General features: G+C 42.5%; 1 protein-coding gene across 3 annotated transcripts in view; it reads left to right on the top strand.

Annotated features, from left to right (window-relative positions):
* Positions 1-18,174, top strand: part of LOC126386359 (membrane-associated guanylate kinase, WW and PDZ domain-containing protein 3-like) — a 222,825-nt gene that overhangs the window by 144,833 nt on the left and 59,818 nt on the right. For all 3 annotated transcript variants that reach the window (XM_050038649.1, XM_050038648.1, XM_050038650.1), the window contains exon 2: positions 7,762-7,878. In XM_050038649.1, coding sequence (XP_049894606.1) covers positions 7,762-7,878 — 117 coding nt within the window. The remainder of the gene's footprint in view (positions 1-7,761; positions 7,879-18,174) is intronic.

The raw sequence follows: 18,174 nt of genomic DNA, 5'->3' as shown, positions 1-18,174 counted from the left end.
GTCTAATCTCCTGAGAATACAAGTAGCTCATGATGCAACTTACAATAAATTAATTGGCGACAAATTTCTGCCGTAGACTGCAGTCATAGTGGAATGAACTTGATCTTTTTTTTTTAAAAACTGTGAACGTTGAGAAAAGAGAGAAAACAGAATTTTGAAGGACAGAAATGTGAGACCAGAATTCCCATGCATGATTTTCTGTTATAGAAGAAACAAGATGTTCATCTTCCTGGCTGGCTGTCGAGAATTAACCCACAAGTGAGTGGACGGCCAGTGGGGCACAATAGAGCTCATTGAGTCTCCGTCACAGAAAAATGAGGCCTGCTACAATAGCTGGGTTATCTGTGCGGGGGGAGGACTGAGGAACTCTGATGTGACAGCCTCACTAACAGTCTCTGACAGGACCCAGGAAGCCACAAAGGCCGCACTGTAGCTCTGTACTAGTACCACAATCAACAGATCAGAGCAGTGTGCGTGTTTGTGTGTGTGTGTGTTTGTGCTTTTTTCTCTTTTATTTATCCAGTGAAGTGTGACTGAGCATGCTTGCTCTACTTTCTTACAGTTAGACACATCCACACCTGGTAGCTCCACTGTACAGCCACAAACATCCCCTGCTGGCTTCTGACAGTTTCAGGCATGATGTGCGCATGTGTGTGAGTCACAGAGAGCCCTCGACTACTGTAAGAAGATGTTACCATGCTTTCATCATCAAAGCGAGAGTTTCATCATCACAAATGCATAGTTTTTACCCTGCAATTAAGGGTTCAATGTGTAGAGTAATATTTGATGTGATTGGCTCGCGCTCAGGGAGATTTCCAGAACGGGAAAAAGATCAAAAACCAGTCAAGTCAAGTTTATTTGTAAAGCCCAAAATCGCATGCAAAGTCTCAATGGGATTTACATGCCCACAACATCAATGATTCCCTGACCCAGCCTGAGCTCTCAAAGAAGACAGCTAAAAAGGAAATCCTCGCACTTTAGGAAGAAACAATAATGTGAAGACACTTCAGGGAGGAAATTGAAAGAGGAGGAACTGAAATGTAGTAATGAAAAAGCCTTTCAAACTATATAGTTTCAAACAAGGTGTAACTTTCTGACCAAGCGACAACCTCCAGGGCTGAAAAACAGAGTCAACACAGAAATGCCAAAAAAAAAGACACTCCCCTGATGGCTACTTTAGGCTGGCTCCAAGAGCAAGTCAGTCCCCTTAGACCACCATGTCAAAATGCCCAACTTTACAGCAGAAATGAACATGTTTACAGCCTGGTACCTTGTGACCACTCTGAATGGCAGGCTATCTGCAGATCATGGTCTTGGGTTCTCAGTCAGATCCACCCCACACTCCTCCGCAGCTCCACCCTCTTGTCAAAATATGGTCACTTTTGGCTCCAAAAATCCAACATGGTGACAGCCAAAGTGTCAACACAAGGCTTCCTAACGGGAATCCACAAACCAATGGGTGACGTCACGGTAGATATTTTTATACAGTCTAGATTCCAGACTTGCTATTCATTGAGTTGTCTACCTCACTTGATCCCAACCTGCGGGTCCTGATGCCCATTAGGGGTCATCAAATCTTCTCAAGGGGTCGCAAGGCTTTCTTGATTTTAAAAAGTATGTATAGTAGGTCTTTATCTCAATATTTCAGTAATTTCTGTAAGGAAAACTAAATGATATTGTTATTTTTAAAGTTTAGATTTTGATTCAAGATGAGTTTCCTCAGAAGGTTAGCTGGGCTCAGCCTTAGAGATAGGGTAAGGAGCATGGACATCAAGAGGGAGCTTGGAGTAGAGCCGCTGCTCCTTCGCATTGAAAGGGGTCAGTTGAGGTGGTTTGAGCATCTGAGCAGGATGCGTCCTTGGTGCTTCCCGTTGGAGGTGTTCGGGGCATGTCCCACTGGTAGGAGGTCCCGGGGCAGACCCAGAACAAGCAGGAGGGACTACATATCTCGTCTGGCGTGGGAACACCTTGGGGTCCCCCAGGAGGAGCTGGAAAGTGTTGCTGGGGAGAGGGACGTCTGGAATACTTTGCTCGGCCTGCTGCCCCCGTGACCCAGCTTCAGATAAGCTGTGGAAAATGTATGGATGAATGGATGTAAACATGACCTGACCTAGAACAAAAGACCTGAACAAAGTTAGTCGCTAATAGAGCAATGTCCAAGCCTCGTTGTGGAGAAAACACTGAAATTGTCAAAAAAGAATCCTATTTACTTTGTATGATTGCTGAAAGTTAAAAAAAATATGTACGTAATACAAAGAAATCCAATAAAAAGTTCCTAAAAATACCAGAAAATGTAGCTCTGTTGCAAAATCCACAGGAAATAATCTGCTCAAAATTCCTCCAAATCACTCATTTTACACAAACTTCCTGCAATCATTACTTTCACTCTTTGGGTAATTGTTCTTTCCTGTTATTATTATGCATTGAATATAATATAGAATATCCATAAAATGTGTCATTCAGTCAAAGGTGGTCGGTTGCTCGAATGATAGAAAAGCAGTCCCTCAGGAAAAGGCTGGAAACCACTGATCTATGTCATAACTGAGGCTGACATTTCAGCATCAATGCAACAAGTCAAGAAAAGGGCTTTTGCTGTTGCTATTATTTACTATTATTGATGACTTATTGACAGCAAATACTATGACTCAATACAATCTGAACATGACTGTTAAGCCTGTTGACTTGCCGCAGATAAGGGGGTCCCAGCCAACATTTGTATGTGGGGCCCATGTGGGTCGTAAATGGATGTAAAAGTGGGCCCTGTATGGGATTGTCCACAGGTTCAACATTGGCCCCATGCCAGTTGCCCACATGAGTGGGTTTACCCAAGTGGGCCCCAGATAAGATGCCCAATCTGGGCCCATACCCACTTGGTACCCAGGTAGCCCTAGCATAACCAATGTGGGGCCCACTTGATTAAACCCAACCATGTGGAACCCATGGACAGTCCCATATAGGGCCCATTTTTAGCCCATTTACCACCTACATGGGCCCCACATGCAGCTGTTGGCTGGGGTCTAGCTTTGGGTAAACCCAGGTTAAACAACAGATTGATGATGTTAAATGTACCTTGTGTTTAATTGCAAAAAAGCTGGCATGTTGTGTCTTTGAGACGAGGCTACTTTACTGATTTGAAGCCATCTTTGTTAAATCCTTCTCTAGCTGCCACGTCACTAGCTTTCAGAAAGCATATGGAGCACATGTCGTTAGTGGAAACGGCCATGTTTCCCTGTTAATTCCCTCGTGTGCGAGCTGAATATGAACAACAAGAAAATTCTGGGACAGTTTTGAGATGAAGTTGCCAGATTGGACCTTGGTTCCCCAGTCTCAGTCTGTTTGCCTGCTAGACCAGCTGTGATGCAGCCCTCTTTGGAGAGGCAGACGGAGAACGGTGCAACCTTTTATTCTGAAAAGCCAGGCCCGCCGGGATGACTGCTCCTAAAACAGCGTCAGATGGCAGCGAAGCCTGTGGACATGAGGGGCATTTTGATGTGAGTCAACAACGGCCTCAGAAACTTGGAGCGAGAGTAAGTTTAGCAACACGAAATAATGGGATCTCTGTGGTGTCACAGTAACGGCCCGTGTTGGTTTCCGTCATGAGTCGAGCAGGAAAAGAGGATTTGAGGGCTGAGAGAGCTCGCTGAAATATTCCCAGAGCTCATCATTATTCTATCACCCCTCCGTAGTCAAGTACATCTCCCCTCTCTATTAGCTCATACAGTACATCTACAGTAGCAAGATCTCATCTTTAGTCCTGCTGATTGGTATTCATAGGAATGCAGAGAGGAGTCATGCTGAGCAGAGTTTGGTCTGTGTGTGCAACAGAGACAGAAAGACAGAATAGGGGAGAGGAATGGAAAGAAACTGATTACTTCTGTGTAGTCAAACTGTTTCAAAGCCTACTCTCCCCCGTCTGTCAAGAGATGAGGCTCACGCTGAAGCTGAGGGCAGGCAGACACCGAAGATCTCTTCCTGTTTTCCAAACTCCTCATCATGTTCTCTCAGAGAAAAACTTTTCTCTCTGCTTGTGTATGACGACTGTGAAGTCTTCCTCTGCCTCAAACTTTGCATGAACTTGCTTTGTTTTTACAAAGGCTTCTGGGAGTTGAGAGCAAAGGCGAAATCTTTTCAGATATTCTTATGAAAATCTCTGGCGCCTCACTTTTGAGGTTGTGGCATTGCGCATCTTTGGTGAAAAGTTTTTTTTGAGGCTTGTGCGAGACTGTTGAAACTGTAAAGACAGTCGAGCGTGTGGCATCCATCATCTGTCACTTAGCAGTTTGGATTTCAGATTTGTTGCTTCAGATGAATGGAGGCGGTGATGACAATGAATTCAGCTCGGTCCAGTTTTGTTCTCCGTATTTTTTAACAAGCCGTCTTCACTAGCTATGCAAAACAGTCGGAACAGCACTCGAGTACAGCGTCGTGCTGCTCCCCCCTACCACAGCACATTTCTGTTTCTAGGTCAAATATCCCTCTGTAACCTCTCTCGTACCCTAAATCTCCATTTACCCTTAATGACTGAAGTGGATTTAACAGAAGAGATCAGAGTTTAAAAATCTGTTTAACCTTTGTCCTCACCCTCCGGCTACAATCTCCCCCCTCAGTGATCAAACTGGAATTAAAAGGTGAATCAACAAGGATTTAAGCTCTGAGCGAGACAGAACAGGTGCTCATACATACTGTACATACAGGCGCACACTACATGTAGATAATATTTCAGCTACCAGTGAAAACCTTGTGTACCAGGTATAATCTGATCACTGTGAGTCTGGAGTTTTTCTGAGGGATTTTGAGAGGGTTTCACGTATTTAACCTGCTTTCGAGTAACCCAGTGTCACACACTCTGAGCACACACACCTGTTCCCAGAGCGACACTTGATTATATTCGCAATGGTTTTAAGACTGGATAACTGTGGCCTACTAAATTGACTGCTGGCCTCTGCATAGAACAAAATGTGAAATGACTAACTACTGATTTGGTTATGTTTAGGGATATCAGTTTCTGTTAATTGGGCTATCGACCAGTAACTAAGTGTTAAAAGGAAAAAGAAAAACACAAAATTATGTGAAATACAAGAGACCTCAGGGTACGACATTAACGCTTGCCGGGTGCGAGTAAATGAAATGCCTGATGCAGTTGTCCAATCAGGTAAATAACAAAAAATGTGATGTCTTATATATACAGTAACGTTATCTGAAAATAACCAGTGTACTGTATCACTGAAAATGAGCTTCCATTAGCTGAGCTGCCTGCACCAGTCTGTCTCACCAGTAAGGTTCAGTCAGAGCTGAGTTAAATATGGTGTCTTAAAAGGCATAATATTACTAACATTAAACATCTCTTGAACACGGCATGCGAGAGTTCGGTTTTTTTTTACCCAGAAGTTATTGCTAACCATCAGGCTGTTCCATCGAAGGCTTCGTTGTAGGCGTGTCCCTTTCAGAAGCCTTTTTTCTATTTAGAGACTTTAGAGACTAAATCCATTATTATAAATCGACACTGAATGTTTTCTGTAATTATTTTTCCATTTCTCCATGTTGACGCTAGTTGTTGTTTGTTGCTGTCCATGATGCCTTGTTGAGTCTGTCAGCCAGTCAGAGGCTGTCTTATTGACTTGTCTTTCAAACAAAGGCTGCGTTTCTGACTGTGTGGCAGCTGTGATCTCAAACGCACTGCACATTGGAATAACGAGCGACAATAATTATTGTCCAAATCAATGTCGATTTTATTATTATTATTATTATTATTATTATTATTATTATTATTATTCTTTACAAGGCCTACTTACTTAAGTAAGTTTGGCTATCAGGCAAGGAAAGGGCTGAGATATGCCAGGTTGTGTTGTCCACTCCCTCAGCTGTCAGCAGAGTGTGTGTGTGTGTATGCAAATGAACCTATAGACTGACATGCATGTGTATTCTCGGCCATTGTTAGTAATGTTCCTTTCATGCACCAGTTTGTTCTCACACAGCCTGTATTCTGTTTTCACATTAAAGATACAGTTGGTTACAGTTCAGTGTCAAAATAAGTGGTTAAATATGTACTGTTGTGTTTACATTTCATTGACTAAATATGCGCTAGAACGCGTTCAGCTTTTGTTCAGAAACAGCTACTTATCACAAGTCACTGACGCGACTTTCTTCTCATTCATTCCCGTAGCGTCACAGTGCATTAAACAGTGGAAGCTCAGCGTCCAAAGACTTCAATGGGGAAGCATAGAGTGGGTTTTTCCACTGCAGCGAAACTAGACAGTCATTGGATAAATGCTCGGTTTTGTCCAGCCCATCGGACGCTCAGCGTCTCTGGGGGTCTATGGGGCAGTGGGCTGGCCTCGGCTGGCCTGGACGCTGGGCTTCTGCATGATGATTGGATGATCTGTCTGAGGCTGAATCCTTTTTTGATTGACAGCGAAATGAGCGGATCAGCGATCTTGAAATATAAACCACCACCGGAGCATTTTTCAAGTTTCATTCCATTGTTCCGAGTTGATTTTGAGACTTTTCCAATCCTCTTAGTGACTTGTTCTTTGTTAAAAACGACTAGCGACAAATCTGGCTTCTTTTTCTGGTGTTACTGGAGACTGTACTCGTGTTTGGAGACTCTGACTTCTGTCGCTCTGTAGTTACTGTCCCCAACGAGCAGCGAGTGCTGCTGTGAGCCCCTCCACTGTCCCAAAGCACTCACAGGCGGTCACACGAGCCTCGTGCAGCAGCCCCAGAGGGTAGAATTTACGTATAAATAAACGGACACATTTTATGATGTAGGCCGAAAATGAGCTTCCCCTCCTTGAAAGACCAGCAGCCGCCACTGTTACAGTTGCCAAGTACATGAGACAAATAAATCAGGTTCTTCCTCTTAGGGCTTTTAATGGCATAAAAAAACAACCAATCAGAGCAGAGGAGTCTCTAATGCTGTCACTGTATTTACACAGCACTAAATGAGACAGATGAGGAGTCTGTAATGCAGCTGTCAATCATGTCAATCACTGCTCGTGCCTTGCAGTTAAACTGTCAAACAAGGCGGCGCTGATCAAATATAAATCAAGATTCTGTATTCCTATTTCTTGCTTCAGATGTTTTCAGACGCATATTTTTGTGTACTGTTTAGCTGTAGAATGAGAGTTTGTGAACCAGCTGCCATGCTGAAAACAGTGGCGCAATAACGAAGCACCAGCCTGAGGAAACTTTCTCATTTGAGGCGAGAAATAGGAAATACAGTAACAGAATCTTTCATATTTGATCAGCACTGCCAAGTTTGACAGTTTGAGTGCAGTTCACGAGCAGTGATTGACATGATTGACGGCTGTGTTAGAGACTCCTGTCTCATTTAGCGCTGTGCAAATGTTGTGACAGTTAAAGAAAATATAACAGAAGTTATTTTTTGGGGAAATTTGCCAACTACAGCTTTAATGTTGCTTACACTACCTTCAATATGCCCTCATGGAGTAAATACAATGTTATTGAACTGAATATTGTTTGGAATTATGTAGAAATTAAGTTAAATCCTTCAGGAGGAAATCTATTGTGTGATATTAAGCACTCAAGATCTGTGAAAATACCGGTTAATTAAACATCTGTTCTCTAAAAGGGTAAATGTTTTGTCAAGTAGAAAAACAGTTTGATCTAGTGCTATGGTATTGATCACTTTGTGAGGGTACACGTCACTCGGATGGATTACCATTTAGCCGTTAACCCTTTAGAGAGAGAGCGCCGGCATGTTTTTATTGACCCTTCCCGCCTCTGCTTCTGTTTTTGCAGGTAAAGTATTGAACACAGACCTGCGCCACTACCTCAGTCTGCAGTTTCAGAAGGGCTCGCTGGACCACAAGCTCCAACAGATCATACGCGACAACCTCTACCTACGCACCATCCCCTGTGAGTACACCAGACAGGACTGCACACGTAACTCTCATTCACTGCACTCAAAAGCACCAGCAAGCACAAAGCGAGCCAGGGACGTACAGTTTAACCTACTTTCAGCACATATATGTTTTCTGAAGCATCTTATGGGAACAATGATGATGTTCTGTATGCACCATGCAGCTGGATATCCACTAGTAGCAGCATTAATGCGTTTTTCTTTTTTTTCCCTGTAACACCACACAGGACTGTATAAACACACACACGCTTCCTGCACTCACACATTTTCATCCTCTCAAAGCTCTCTGTCACACACTCAACAAATCACACACGCTTCAATGTCACCATGGCAACCCGACCAAGGACATCTCTCTAACCTCCGTGCAACTTATTTACTTCTGTGCCATATCATCACAGTGATCAAAGCCATATTCTTTCCATAAATAACCCTGCGTTTTCCCCCGGCTGCTCTCCTCTCCCTCGCTGACATTCTGCTCAGCAGGGCCGTCACCAACTATTCTTTGCTGAAATCAGTAATTGAGTGGTAAATAAAAAGGTGGCTACTGTGGACTGCAAAGAACAGCAGCTGTATATAATTTCAGAATAACACTTAACAGTTATACTTCCCTAATGGGTTGCAATATTTTTTTACAATATTTTTTTTTTTACTTTATTTGATATTAATAGTGCAAACTGCTGCTGACATTTTGACTATATAAATGTGTAAATGTGTATTTGGGGTTTCTACTAGAACATGTTTCCATCTTTAATGGTTAATTTAACACTTTATATTCCTCAGACTGTCACTCTTCACCCTCTGTGTTTGAAGGCCCTGTTTTAGCGCTTGTCTCTTTAAGCCTCTTCCTAAAAACCCTCGACAAAGTATCAACAGACGGGAGCATTTTAAATCTACGTTTTGAGGTGAAAATAGACGACTTGTGAGCTAACGTAGCTAGCACGCTAGCTACACAAGCTAATGCTGGCAGCCAGAAACAAACAACTATTATACATTGTCAGTTTATTGACAGATACTTTAAACAAAGAATGCGTTTCCTTGCGGTGGTCCTTCTAAAAGGAGCAGTGGTTGAAATTACTACATACCATTATGACCAGGGAGCTGATACGCTAGTGCTAGCATAGCTAGCTTGTTGAAATATTGTCTACTCCCAATACTGTGAGGTGATCAGCTGAAATAGAAACTGGTACGTTTTTGACTGACAGGGGATTGTGGGCCTCTGATTGGCCACATAAATAAAAAGATTGACAGATACCCCGCCCCCTCGAGCTAGTGCATGCACACGTCTAAAATGGTGGCCCTCTGGCTCTGCAGGGGGATGATATTGTGCTCCAGGGAGCATATATGCTTTTCGTAGGTGGAATCCGGGAAAATCATGAATATTAATGAGGGGGAGCCGGAGATTATCCAGTCACATTGGTTAAGTCCCTGATCCAATCCAAAAAGGCCAAAATCCGTCATGTGACTGCATCGCTCGCTCGCGCTTCCCTGCCGGCTCGCGCTTCATCGCAGGGAAGGAGACTGTGATTGTAAGGAGATTGTAATGAATATATATTATTAAACTAACGTTAGTCAAACGAATTTCACTGATTGGCGTGTGTGACCACCCCTATAAGAGGACAGGGAGGACGAATTTCTCTGATTGGCGTGTGTGACCACCCCTATAAGAGGACAGGGAGGAAGCCAGCCTCTCCTCACAGCTTGGCTCACTGTGTGGAAGCCAATATGTCCCTAGGTGGAACACATTGATGTAATATTAATAAAAATTTGAGAGTGCTAATTTTTTCTACCCTTCTACCCATGATTGTGATGCAGAAGATGGACTGTGTAGGCCGTGTTCTATACATATCCATGATGTAGGCTACTAGTTTGACTTCAGAGTCTGATCTGACATGATATTATCCAGTTTTGCAATGCTGTGCGGGCTGATCTGATCACCTACCACAATTCAAATAGCCTAGGTCTAAGCCAAGCACATTAGAATAATTATTCAATGTATAAATCATTTCTACATAATGGAATTATAGTAATGAATGAATGAAGGAATGATGACGTAGCTCTGGCTGGGGTGCGAGTTTGACTGACAGGCTGCCTGTCCAATCCTAGTGCTTGAGGGCGGGACTTTTGCTAATTTTTCCCAGATTCCGCCTACGAAAAGCATATTCGCCTCCAGGGATGATGTTCTTCTGAAGGTCGACATGGAAGTTAGCGTCATCCTGTTTCCGACAACAAAAATCCAATAGAATTTTGGATTATAAAAAAATAAATAAAAATAACTAAACTCTGTGGCAAAACCAACATTTGTGATACTTAGCTACACATTTTGTGGCAAGCAAGATAATCTTCACAAATGAACACAGTTTTATGATTTTTGAAGCCTAAATGCAATTGCTACAAGTAAAAAAACTAATGTTTGGTTGTACAGAAACTACACCATGGTCGCATGATGATGACATTCTCGTTCAGCGCCTTTTTTAAGACACACATAAGCTTCAAAATTCATGAGTGGGGTATTCACTGACGTATTTCATGTTGTAGAACAAGCTTTAACAGACTTTATTTCAGGCATCTAACCAAAAACCCATTGAAGAAACCCAATGACTTCGAGACGAGGGAACTGGTAGTGCTAAAATGCTAACTCATTTCCGGGTTTTTAGGGCTTTTGTAATAATTGCCAATAAAAGCTTCTACGATGTTTTCCACCGGGGATATGATCCAAAATCAGGGAGAAATAACAACAGCAACCAAGATTACATGTTTTTTCTGATGTTAGCATGTAGTTACATGGTACAGTGTACATGCAGTTGGGTAATCAGCTATAAAAGCTTTTAAACACAATCAGACATGTTCCAGCAGAAATATGTTCTGAAGTTGAGGAGAATTTAACAACATCGGCAACCCAAAATACAAGGCTTTGTGACATTAGCATGTAGCCTCATGCAGCAGTGTAGGCTACATAATGTAAACACTTGCAGTAGCATGCCAGGAGCAGATGATCATATAAAGAATTCTGTCATACGCTGACGTCAACTAGTAGTCATAGTGGAACAGAGTATTCAGAACGGTCTGAAGCTTGAAGTTTTTGCTCACAGGGATTGCTTTTACATGCATTTACATTATTATTTGAAACATTGGCCACATTTAATATGAACATCAGACATCATAACATTATTCATGACTGTAAATAAGGAAAAGCATATTAGATCTACTTTAAAAGAGTTGTATACGACATCGTGGAGTGATGGTGTCCAGAGTAGAAAGTGAAGTGACGTTCCCTCTGTGTCATCCGAGCTTCTCTGTTCTTTGTTGTGGTAGTCGATCTGGCCATGTGCGTTAGTGCACGTGAATCCCTGTGTGTCAAATCAAATTTTATTTTATATTAATATTGCAAAACAGCGGTTGATCTAAAAGTCTGTTAATTGCTGCATGAAATGTTATTGGAGTGGATAAGTAGTGAGCAATTTGCTTTTGCCACTCAGACAAAAACATCTCCACCTGTAAAATGTCACTTTCCAGGAGCTCTGAAAAAAATAGTTACATCACAGCCTGACGTCCTTGTCTTTTCTCGAGCTTGATTGTGTTTTTAAATGAAAGCATGGAAATTACCCAAATTAGAGTGACATGGCTGTTAGCACAGTAAAGGTGCAAACTAATATCCTGATTAAGGTTTGCGTGGGTTGGAGAAATGCAGCTTAATTGCTACAATGGTGCAGAAGCCTCCAATTTAATTTTCTTGGAAATCCTTTTTTTCCAAGTAAACAGCATCTGTGCTGCGACTGTTGCTGCTTTACACTCTGACTTTCCATTTATACACAAAGATGATTATCAGCTTAAAAAGGCTAGGTAATTTATATTCCATTTATTATAAGGGGCTGAACAGCTAACTGAATTTAAGCTGTCTCCTCTCTGATACATGCTGCTGATGTTTACAGAGATATTGCGCTGCGTCCGTAAAGCACCAGATGATGTGTGGAAGTGAAATTGCATCAACATGAGATGCGACTATGATGCAGTATCTGTAATCCTGAAACTGCGATGATGCTCGCACAGATATTTTGGCCTAAATATTTCCCACGTCCCGTTGAAGACTGACTCTGCTCAGAGGAGCGCCATAATTGAGTGTAGTCAAGGTTTTAGTCACATGCAGAGCGACTGCTCCTGAGGCGATGACAGACTCTTAGGCACAGCACTGTCACAAACAAGCAGCATCTCTGCTCTCTGCTCCCCAAGGGCTGCAAGTTGCTCTCTGTCTTGTTCAGAGAGGACTTGGATGCACAAGTGTGAAATTTTTTAGGAAGTAAGCTGCTTACCTTTCATGTATATTTAATTTCTTTAGTTTTTTTTCTTTAAATTTATTTTCATCTTGGACAGGGAGGAATATCTCTCTTACAGCCCCCCCAACACTTCCTCTTTTTCTTTTCCTTCATCATCCTTCACTCACTCTTACGCTTTCTTTCATATATCTGTCAGTTATACGAGCTTTGCTGATTCCTGGGCTGTTGAGTTCAGCTTGAATTGTTGTTGAATTTTTCTTTTCAAAGCTCAGTTGTGCTGTGGTCAGTCACAGCGGATGGACAAAAGATGGTTATAACATTTTATTCAACTCTAGTAACTCTAATTTATATACCTCTCATTCAATCCTGCTCTTTACTCGACGTACACATGCCAGCTTGCAATGCTTCTGGTCACCCACATCCACATGTACACATGCATCAACCTATAATGCACTTTTTCAGGGTTTCTACTAAAAAGTGTTCACATGCTTTAATGTTCAGAAACACTATATTTTCTTCACACTGTCTGTGCTAGAACACCTGTGTTCAGCCTCTGCCTGAGAGGGCTCTGTTTCAGCACCTGTCTCTTTAAGCCCCCCTGCCAAAAAAGCCTGATCTGCTCTGATTGGTCAGTGCTTTCAGGTCTGCATCTGCACCATGATTGCAGCTGACGAATGACTGTAATAGAGACTAGCGTCACTTTCCACCATGAAAAATCCCCAGTAAACACTTCTAAACAAGACTAAACAAGTTCCAGCAGGAATGTGATCTGTAATCCGGTAAATTGACAACATCAGCAACCAAGATTACATGTTTTTGTGACGTTAGCATGTTAGCGTGCCAGGAGCAGATGACCATATAAAGAAATCTGTCATGAGCTGAGGTCATCTTGTAGGCCGAGCAGAAAAAGACGTTGGAGACAGAGTATTCACAACAGTCTGAGGTTTCTGCTTACAGGGATTACTTTTACACGTGTTATTTGAAACTTTGGCCATGTTTAATATGAACAGCTGATATTATACAATACCATCATACTTGTATGTGACAAAAAATAAGGAAAAGTATAATAGCTCCTCTTTAAAGCATAAAACATTAATATAGCAGCAAACAACTGTTTGCTAGGGCTGCCCACGACTAAGAATTTTCCTTGTGGACCAATAGTCATCATTTAGGGCCATTAGTCGACCAGTCGCCCGCATGTTTACAGTTACTACATTATATATTTTGGGCGGGGCAACACCATGGTTCGAGCTACATTACAGAGAAACACAAAATCGTACTAATGAACCTTCATTAATATAGGCCTATAGTTTATCTACAAGTGCACGTCACACACTGAGTGAGCCGCCTGTTAATGACGCTGTGGGCTAATGGGCTACTTCCATGTTTCAGATGATACGTCATGTTTGTAGTCGACCAATGAAGATGAGTTTACATATCACCTTGGGTTCGTCCTTCACCTTCTCAAAATGATCCCACACTTTGGATTTCCTGCCCGACATGTTATTAACTAGCCTGTGGAATAACCGCAGGTACCAGCCCTGGAAATTAGGGGCCGTACACATGCCGCGTCTTTAACCGCCTGTGCTGGATGCTACTCTTGTGCCTTTTCTGTGCCAGCTTTCAAGAGTGCGTCAGCAGGTTGCGCTTGAGGTTAGCAACCTTAACAAGCATCGTATAGCCTATTTACCTGATATCCTGAGTGCAGAGCTGATCTTCTTCCAGGCGCTGTTTATAAGTGTGTAGGCCTATCGTCCGTGGGACAGATGTAAAGCTCTGGGTAGCCCTGCACTAACATGATCAACTTTTCTGTATTTATCAGACTGAATATTTACAGAAGAAAGGAAAGATATCTGTCGGCTGTGATTGGTTTGTAACGTGACCCCTGTCTGACTTCTGAGCATGGCCACTTCCTGTTTCTGTCCTTTCAAATTAAACTCCCGCATAGTCCAGTCATATAGGTTTTGATTTATTTTGACAAGGCGCAGCTCCTGATAGAGTTTCACATTTGCTTTTGTTTTGTTTTTTTCCTGTAACTAAGTGACCAATGAGATCTTGCCGACTAATGACCTTTCTGGACGACTAACGTCTGGTCGACTATGAGGGGGCAGCCCTACTGTTTGCTATAAAAAGATATAGTGGAGTAATGGCGTCCTGAGCAGAGAATGAAGCCATGCTCTCTCTCTCTGTGTTGTGATCTGAGCTTCTCTGTTCTTTGTTATGGTAGCTGGTTCAGCTGTGCATGCATATTTGTGTATGTGAGTCCCTGTGTATCCCACTCGCTAGCTAATGTCCTGGCAGTGTAACACCCACCCTACAATTCCCCCCCTACGTTAGCACCACTAGCTCTGTTAGCGCTGTTGCCCATGTAAGCACCGTTAGCAATGTTAGCTGCAATCCTGGCTGAATCACAGACATGCTCAGAGTGTCACATACAGCTCCTTTAACTACCGCCATGCAAACATGATTTTCTCTCTTTCTTTCTTTTTTTTTCCATGTACAATACTGGCGGTCGTTGAGGTTTTACAGCCCGCAACCACCATTCATCATCAGCAGCCAGTGGGTTCACTGCATGAGTCTGACTCTCTAATCCCCAGCTTGAATTACTGTCTTAATGAGCAAGAGACCAGGACTCGCACAGTGACAGCACCTCCATCATTCACTCGCTCGCTTTCAGTCTCCCATCCTTCACCCTCTCTGTTTCACTTTCACTCTTTCTCTGTTTCAATTACCCCTGCCTGCCTCTTTTTTTTATTTGGTTCACTCAGTTTTTCTTCCTGTTTGCAACAGCTATTTCTTTAATAAGGGGAATTGGCCCCTGTAATAAGCAGCAGACAAAACAGATAAAATGTTCACATAAATCCGCACATGTGAAAAAATAAAATCTGTGAGATAGCTTTCTAATATCAGGTGCAATAACAGCAGTAGTATATCCCAGATTGAGCCCACATAAAAATACAGCACACATATTTCCTCTGTAATATTTAGGTCATTTACAAAATGCCAAGTTTAAAATCCAAACACCAGCTCAATTTGTGAGCGCCTTGCTTAAGAATTGTACATAAAAATGTAATATCTGTACATGGATTTCCAGCTCGGTTTTGTATTATACTTGTGCAGACAGCTGGCCAAACTGACATTAACCACAGTGGACCACAGTGCAGTGCAGCTACAAGACAAGGTGTTTGAGTAATGGGCTTGTCTGTTGCTTTTTCTCAACTCCCAAAACTCACTCTGTATCTCCCTGCCTGCTGCAGTTATTTTGCTCTCTCGCCCTTTAAACGTGCCAAACATGCCTGACTCCTCATCTTATTGGCACTGAAACTTGAGAAATCATTTTCTCATTGCAGGAAATCAATACTTGGGGTTGAAGTATACAAGGCAGGTTGAGGGAGTAGTGGTTTTCCACATTATTACAATCCAAAACTGTTTTCTCAGTGTGTTGGACATCACAAATCGATGATAAAATAAGCATATCTGAGGGTGGATTTATATCCAAAATGTGTGCGACAGTCAGGCAGACAGCAAGAGGATTAGCAGAGGCGGTTTGTGTCACTGTGCCAATGGTCCACTTCACTTAACTAGCAGCCACACTGCTGTACTTTCATACAACTGCAGCCGATCGGTGCTGTCTTGTTTGTGTGTCTGACCGACGCCACAGGGTCACTTCTGCTGAGCCGCTGCACTTTGGTGCCACAATGAAAGTATTAGCTTCCACTTTTAGGCCAGTTATGAAACAGGAATGTTCAAATTAAAGTCATAGAGAGAAGGAAGAAAGACAGGCAGGGAGTGTGGTCTGTAATGGAGGGATAGGAGAGAAAAGCGAGGAGCAGAGAGACAAAGAGAGCAGGCTCTTTACTGTCTGTGTGTGGCAAATCCCTGACTCTCCTTCACTGGGTCTTGGGACGGGCTTCATGTCATTTGGACTGTTACGAAAACGCTGGAGGAGGCTCTCAGGAGCTCTGGGGAGGACAAAAGGAGGAGGATTTTTCTAAGAGGACGGAGAGCTCGGGGTCACGTGAAGTCCTTCGACTCCCCGCTGAGATCAGAGATGGGCAGAAAGAGTTTGATCTTACAGAAACTCTTCTTCTCCCTTGTGCACACACACACAGACACACACAGACACTGCACTGGCGTAGGTACACATGCACAGAGAGGCAGGGACGAATTGGTACACGTCATGGACACATACAGCTTTACTTTGACCTTTCTCCCTGATTCCTTGAAACCATATCAGGAGAGGATTTCCTCTTGTCCTTCTCCCTCTCCTCCTCAGCTGATTAATATCACAATTTAGGGTACAATAATGTATTTCATGTTAAATATTAATATCTTTACTATTTTACAACATGACAACAGCAAAGTCAGGCATGTGACAGAGCTTGCCTCAGTGTCATAAAAGTGAACACTTCACAAAAGGACCAAAAGACTTCGTAATGATCCTCTTTCCTCTCTTGCTCCCTCTTTCTTTCTCGCCATTTCGACAGCAAAGCCCTAAGCCATCTTTTTTTGAAGTGCCGACATAAAACTATGCACGAAATCACCATGTTAAATTTATGGCCTGCCATTTCTGACTGACTACCTCTGATGTTCCCATCGTGACATCCTCTCAGTCCAGACGGATGGAAAAATAGGTCTCAGCAGTGCACAGGCGTGAGACCTTGCAAGACTAATGTGACAATTTGTTTCAGTCCAGGATGGGCAGACACACAGACGCATGTAAACACATGGCTTTCACCACTGTGCATGGCCATGAAATTAAAGGAATAGTTTGACATTTTGGAAGATAGGCTTATTGGCCTTCTTGTAATTAGATAGGAGGATTGGTATCACTCTAATGTCTGATTGGTAAATACAAAGCTACAACCAGCAGCCACTTAACTTAGCATGGCATAAAGAACGGGAAACAGGCTCAATCCAAAGGTAGCAAAATCCACATAGTACCTCTAAAGCTCATTTATTACCACAGTATATCTAATTTTTTTCAATCTCTACAAACCTGAAATGTAAAAATGACAAGTTTTGTTTTATACAGTGGGTTACGTGCAAAGGGAAACCTGTGGGGCTGAAAAAATGAAGCCAACGAATCGCCAAAAACAAGTTCCTCTTATGGCCACTTGAGGCTGGCTACAAAAGCGAGTCAACCCCGTAGACATCCATGTTAAAATGCCCAACTTTACAGCAGCAATAAACATGTTTACAGCCTGGTACAAACAAACACCTAGTGACACCTAGTGGTGAGAATTGCAGACTGCACCCAGCTGAATCTTTGCTCAATTGAATTCCTTCAGTGTTCATTGTTCAGGAAGTTTTTACTGACAGCCAAATTATCCGCAGAGGTCTCCTCCTCTCCAAAACAAATCGATCCAGTGATTATAACTGAACACACTAAATAAAGCAGTTTCATGTTAAAAATCTGTGTTTTTCTGACGCCGTTTGGCTCGTCATGGAAGGCCTGCTAATTACGGTGGCTGACACGAAACTGCAAATGACCTGAGAGCCAGTGTTTGGTTTGTTCGCTCTGGACTACTGTAGAAACATAGTGGTGCAACATGCCGATCCTGTGGACGAGGACCTGCTCCCTATGTAGGTATAAATGGCTCATTCTAAGGTAACAAATACAGAATGATTCTTGTATAACGAAGAAAACATACTTATTATATTATTTTCCTTTTCGGTCATTATATCCCCCTAAATCCTATACAAAGAACCTTTAAGGTTACGCATAATTAAGGAGGGGTCATTTTGAGTGATGGTCTCTGAGTCAGATCCACTCCTTGCTCCTCCACAACTCCACCCTCTCATCCAAACATGGTCACTTCTGGCGCCAAAAATCCAAGATGGCGACCGCCAAAATGCCACACTCGAGGCTTCAAAACAGTGGGTGACTTCATGGTAGCTACGCCCACTATTTTTATACATATTTTTGTGCCAGATTAATCTCTATAAACCTCTATCTGCATATGCGTACAGAATCTGTAGGCAACCAGACAAGATTTTGGTATCTGAACCTTCTATTTG

This window comes from Epinephelus moara, chromosome 24 (genome assembly GCF_006386435.1).
Source record: "Epinephelus moara isolate mb chromosome 24, YSFRI_EMoa_1.0, whole genome shotgun sequence".
NCBI classification, from domain to species: Eukaryota; Metazoa; Chordata; class Actinopteri; order Perciformes; family Serranidae; genus Epinephelus; species Epinephelus moara.
This window is presented reverse-complemented; position numbering and strand designations above follow the sequence as displayed.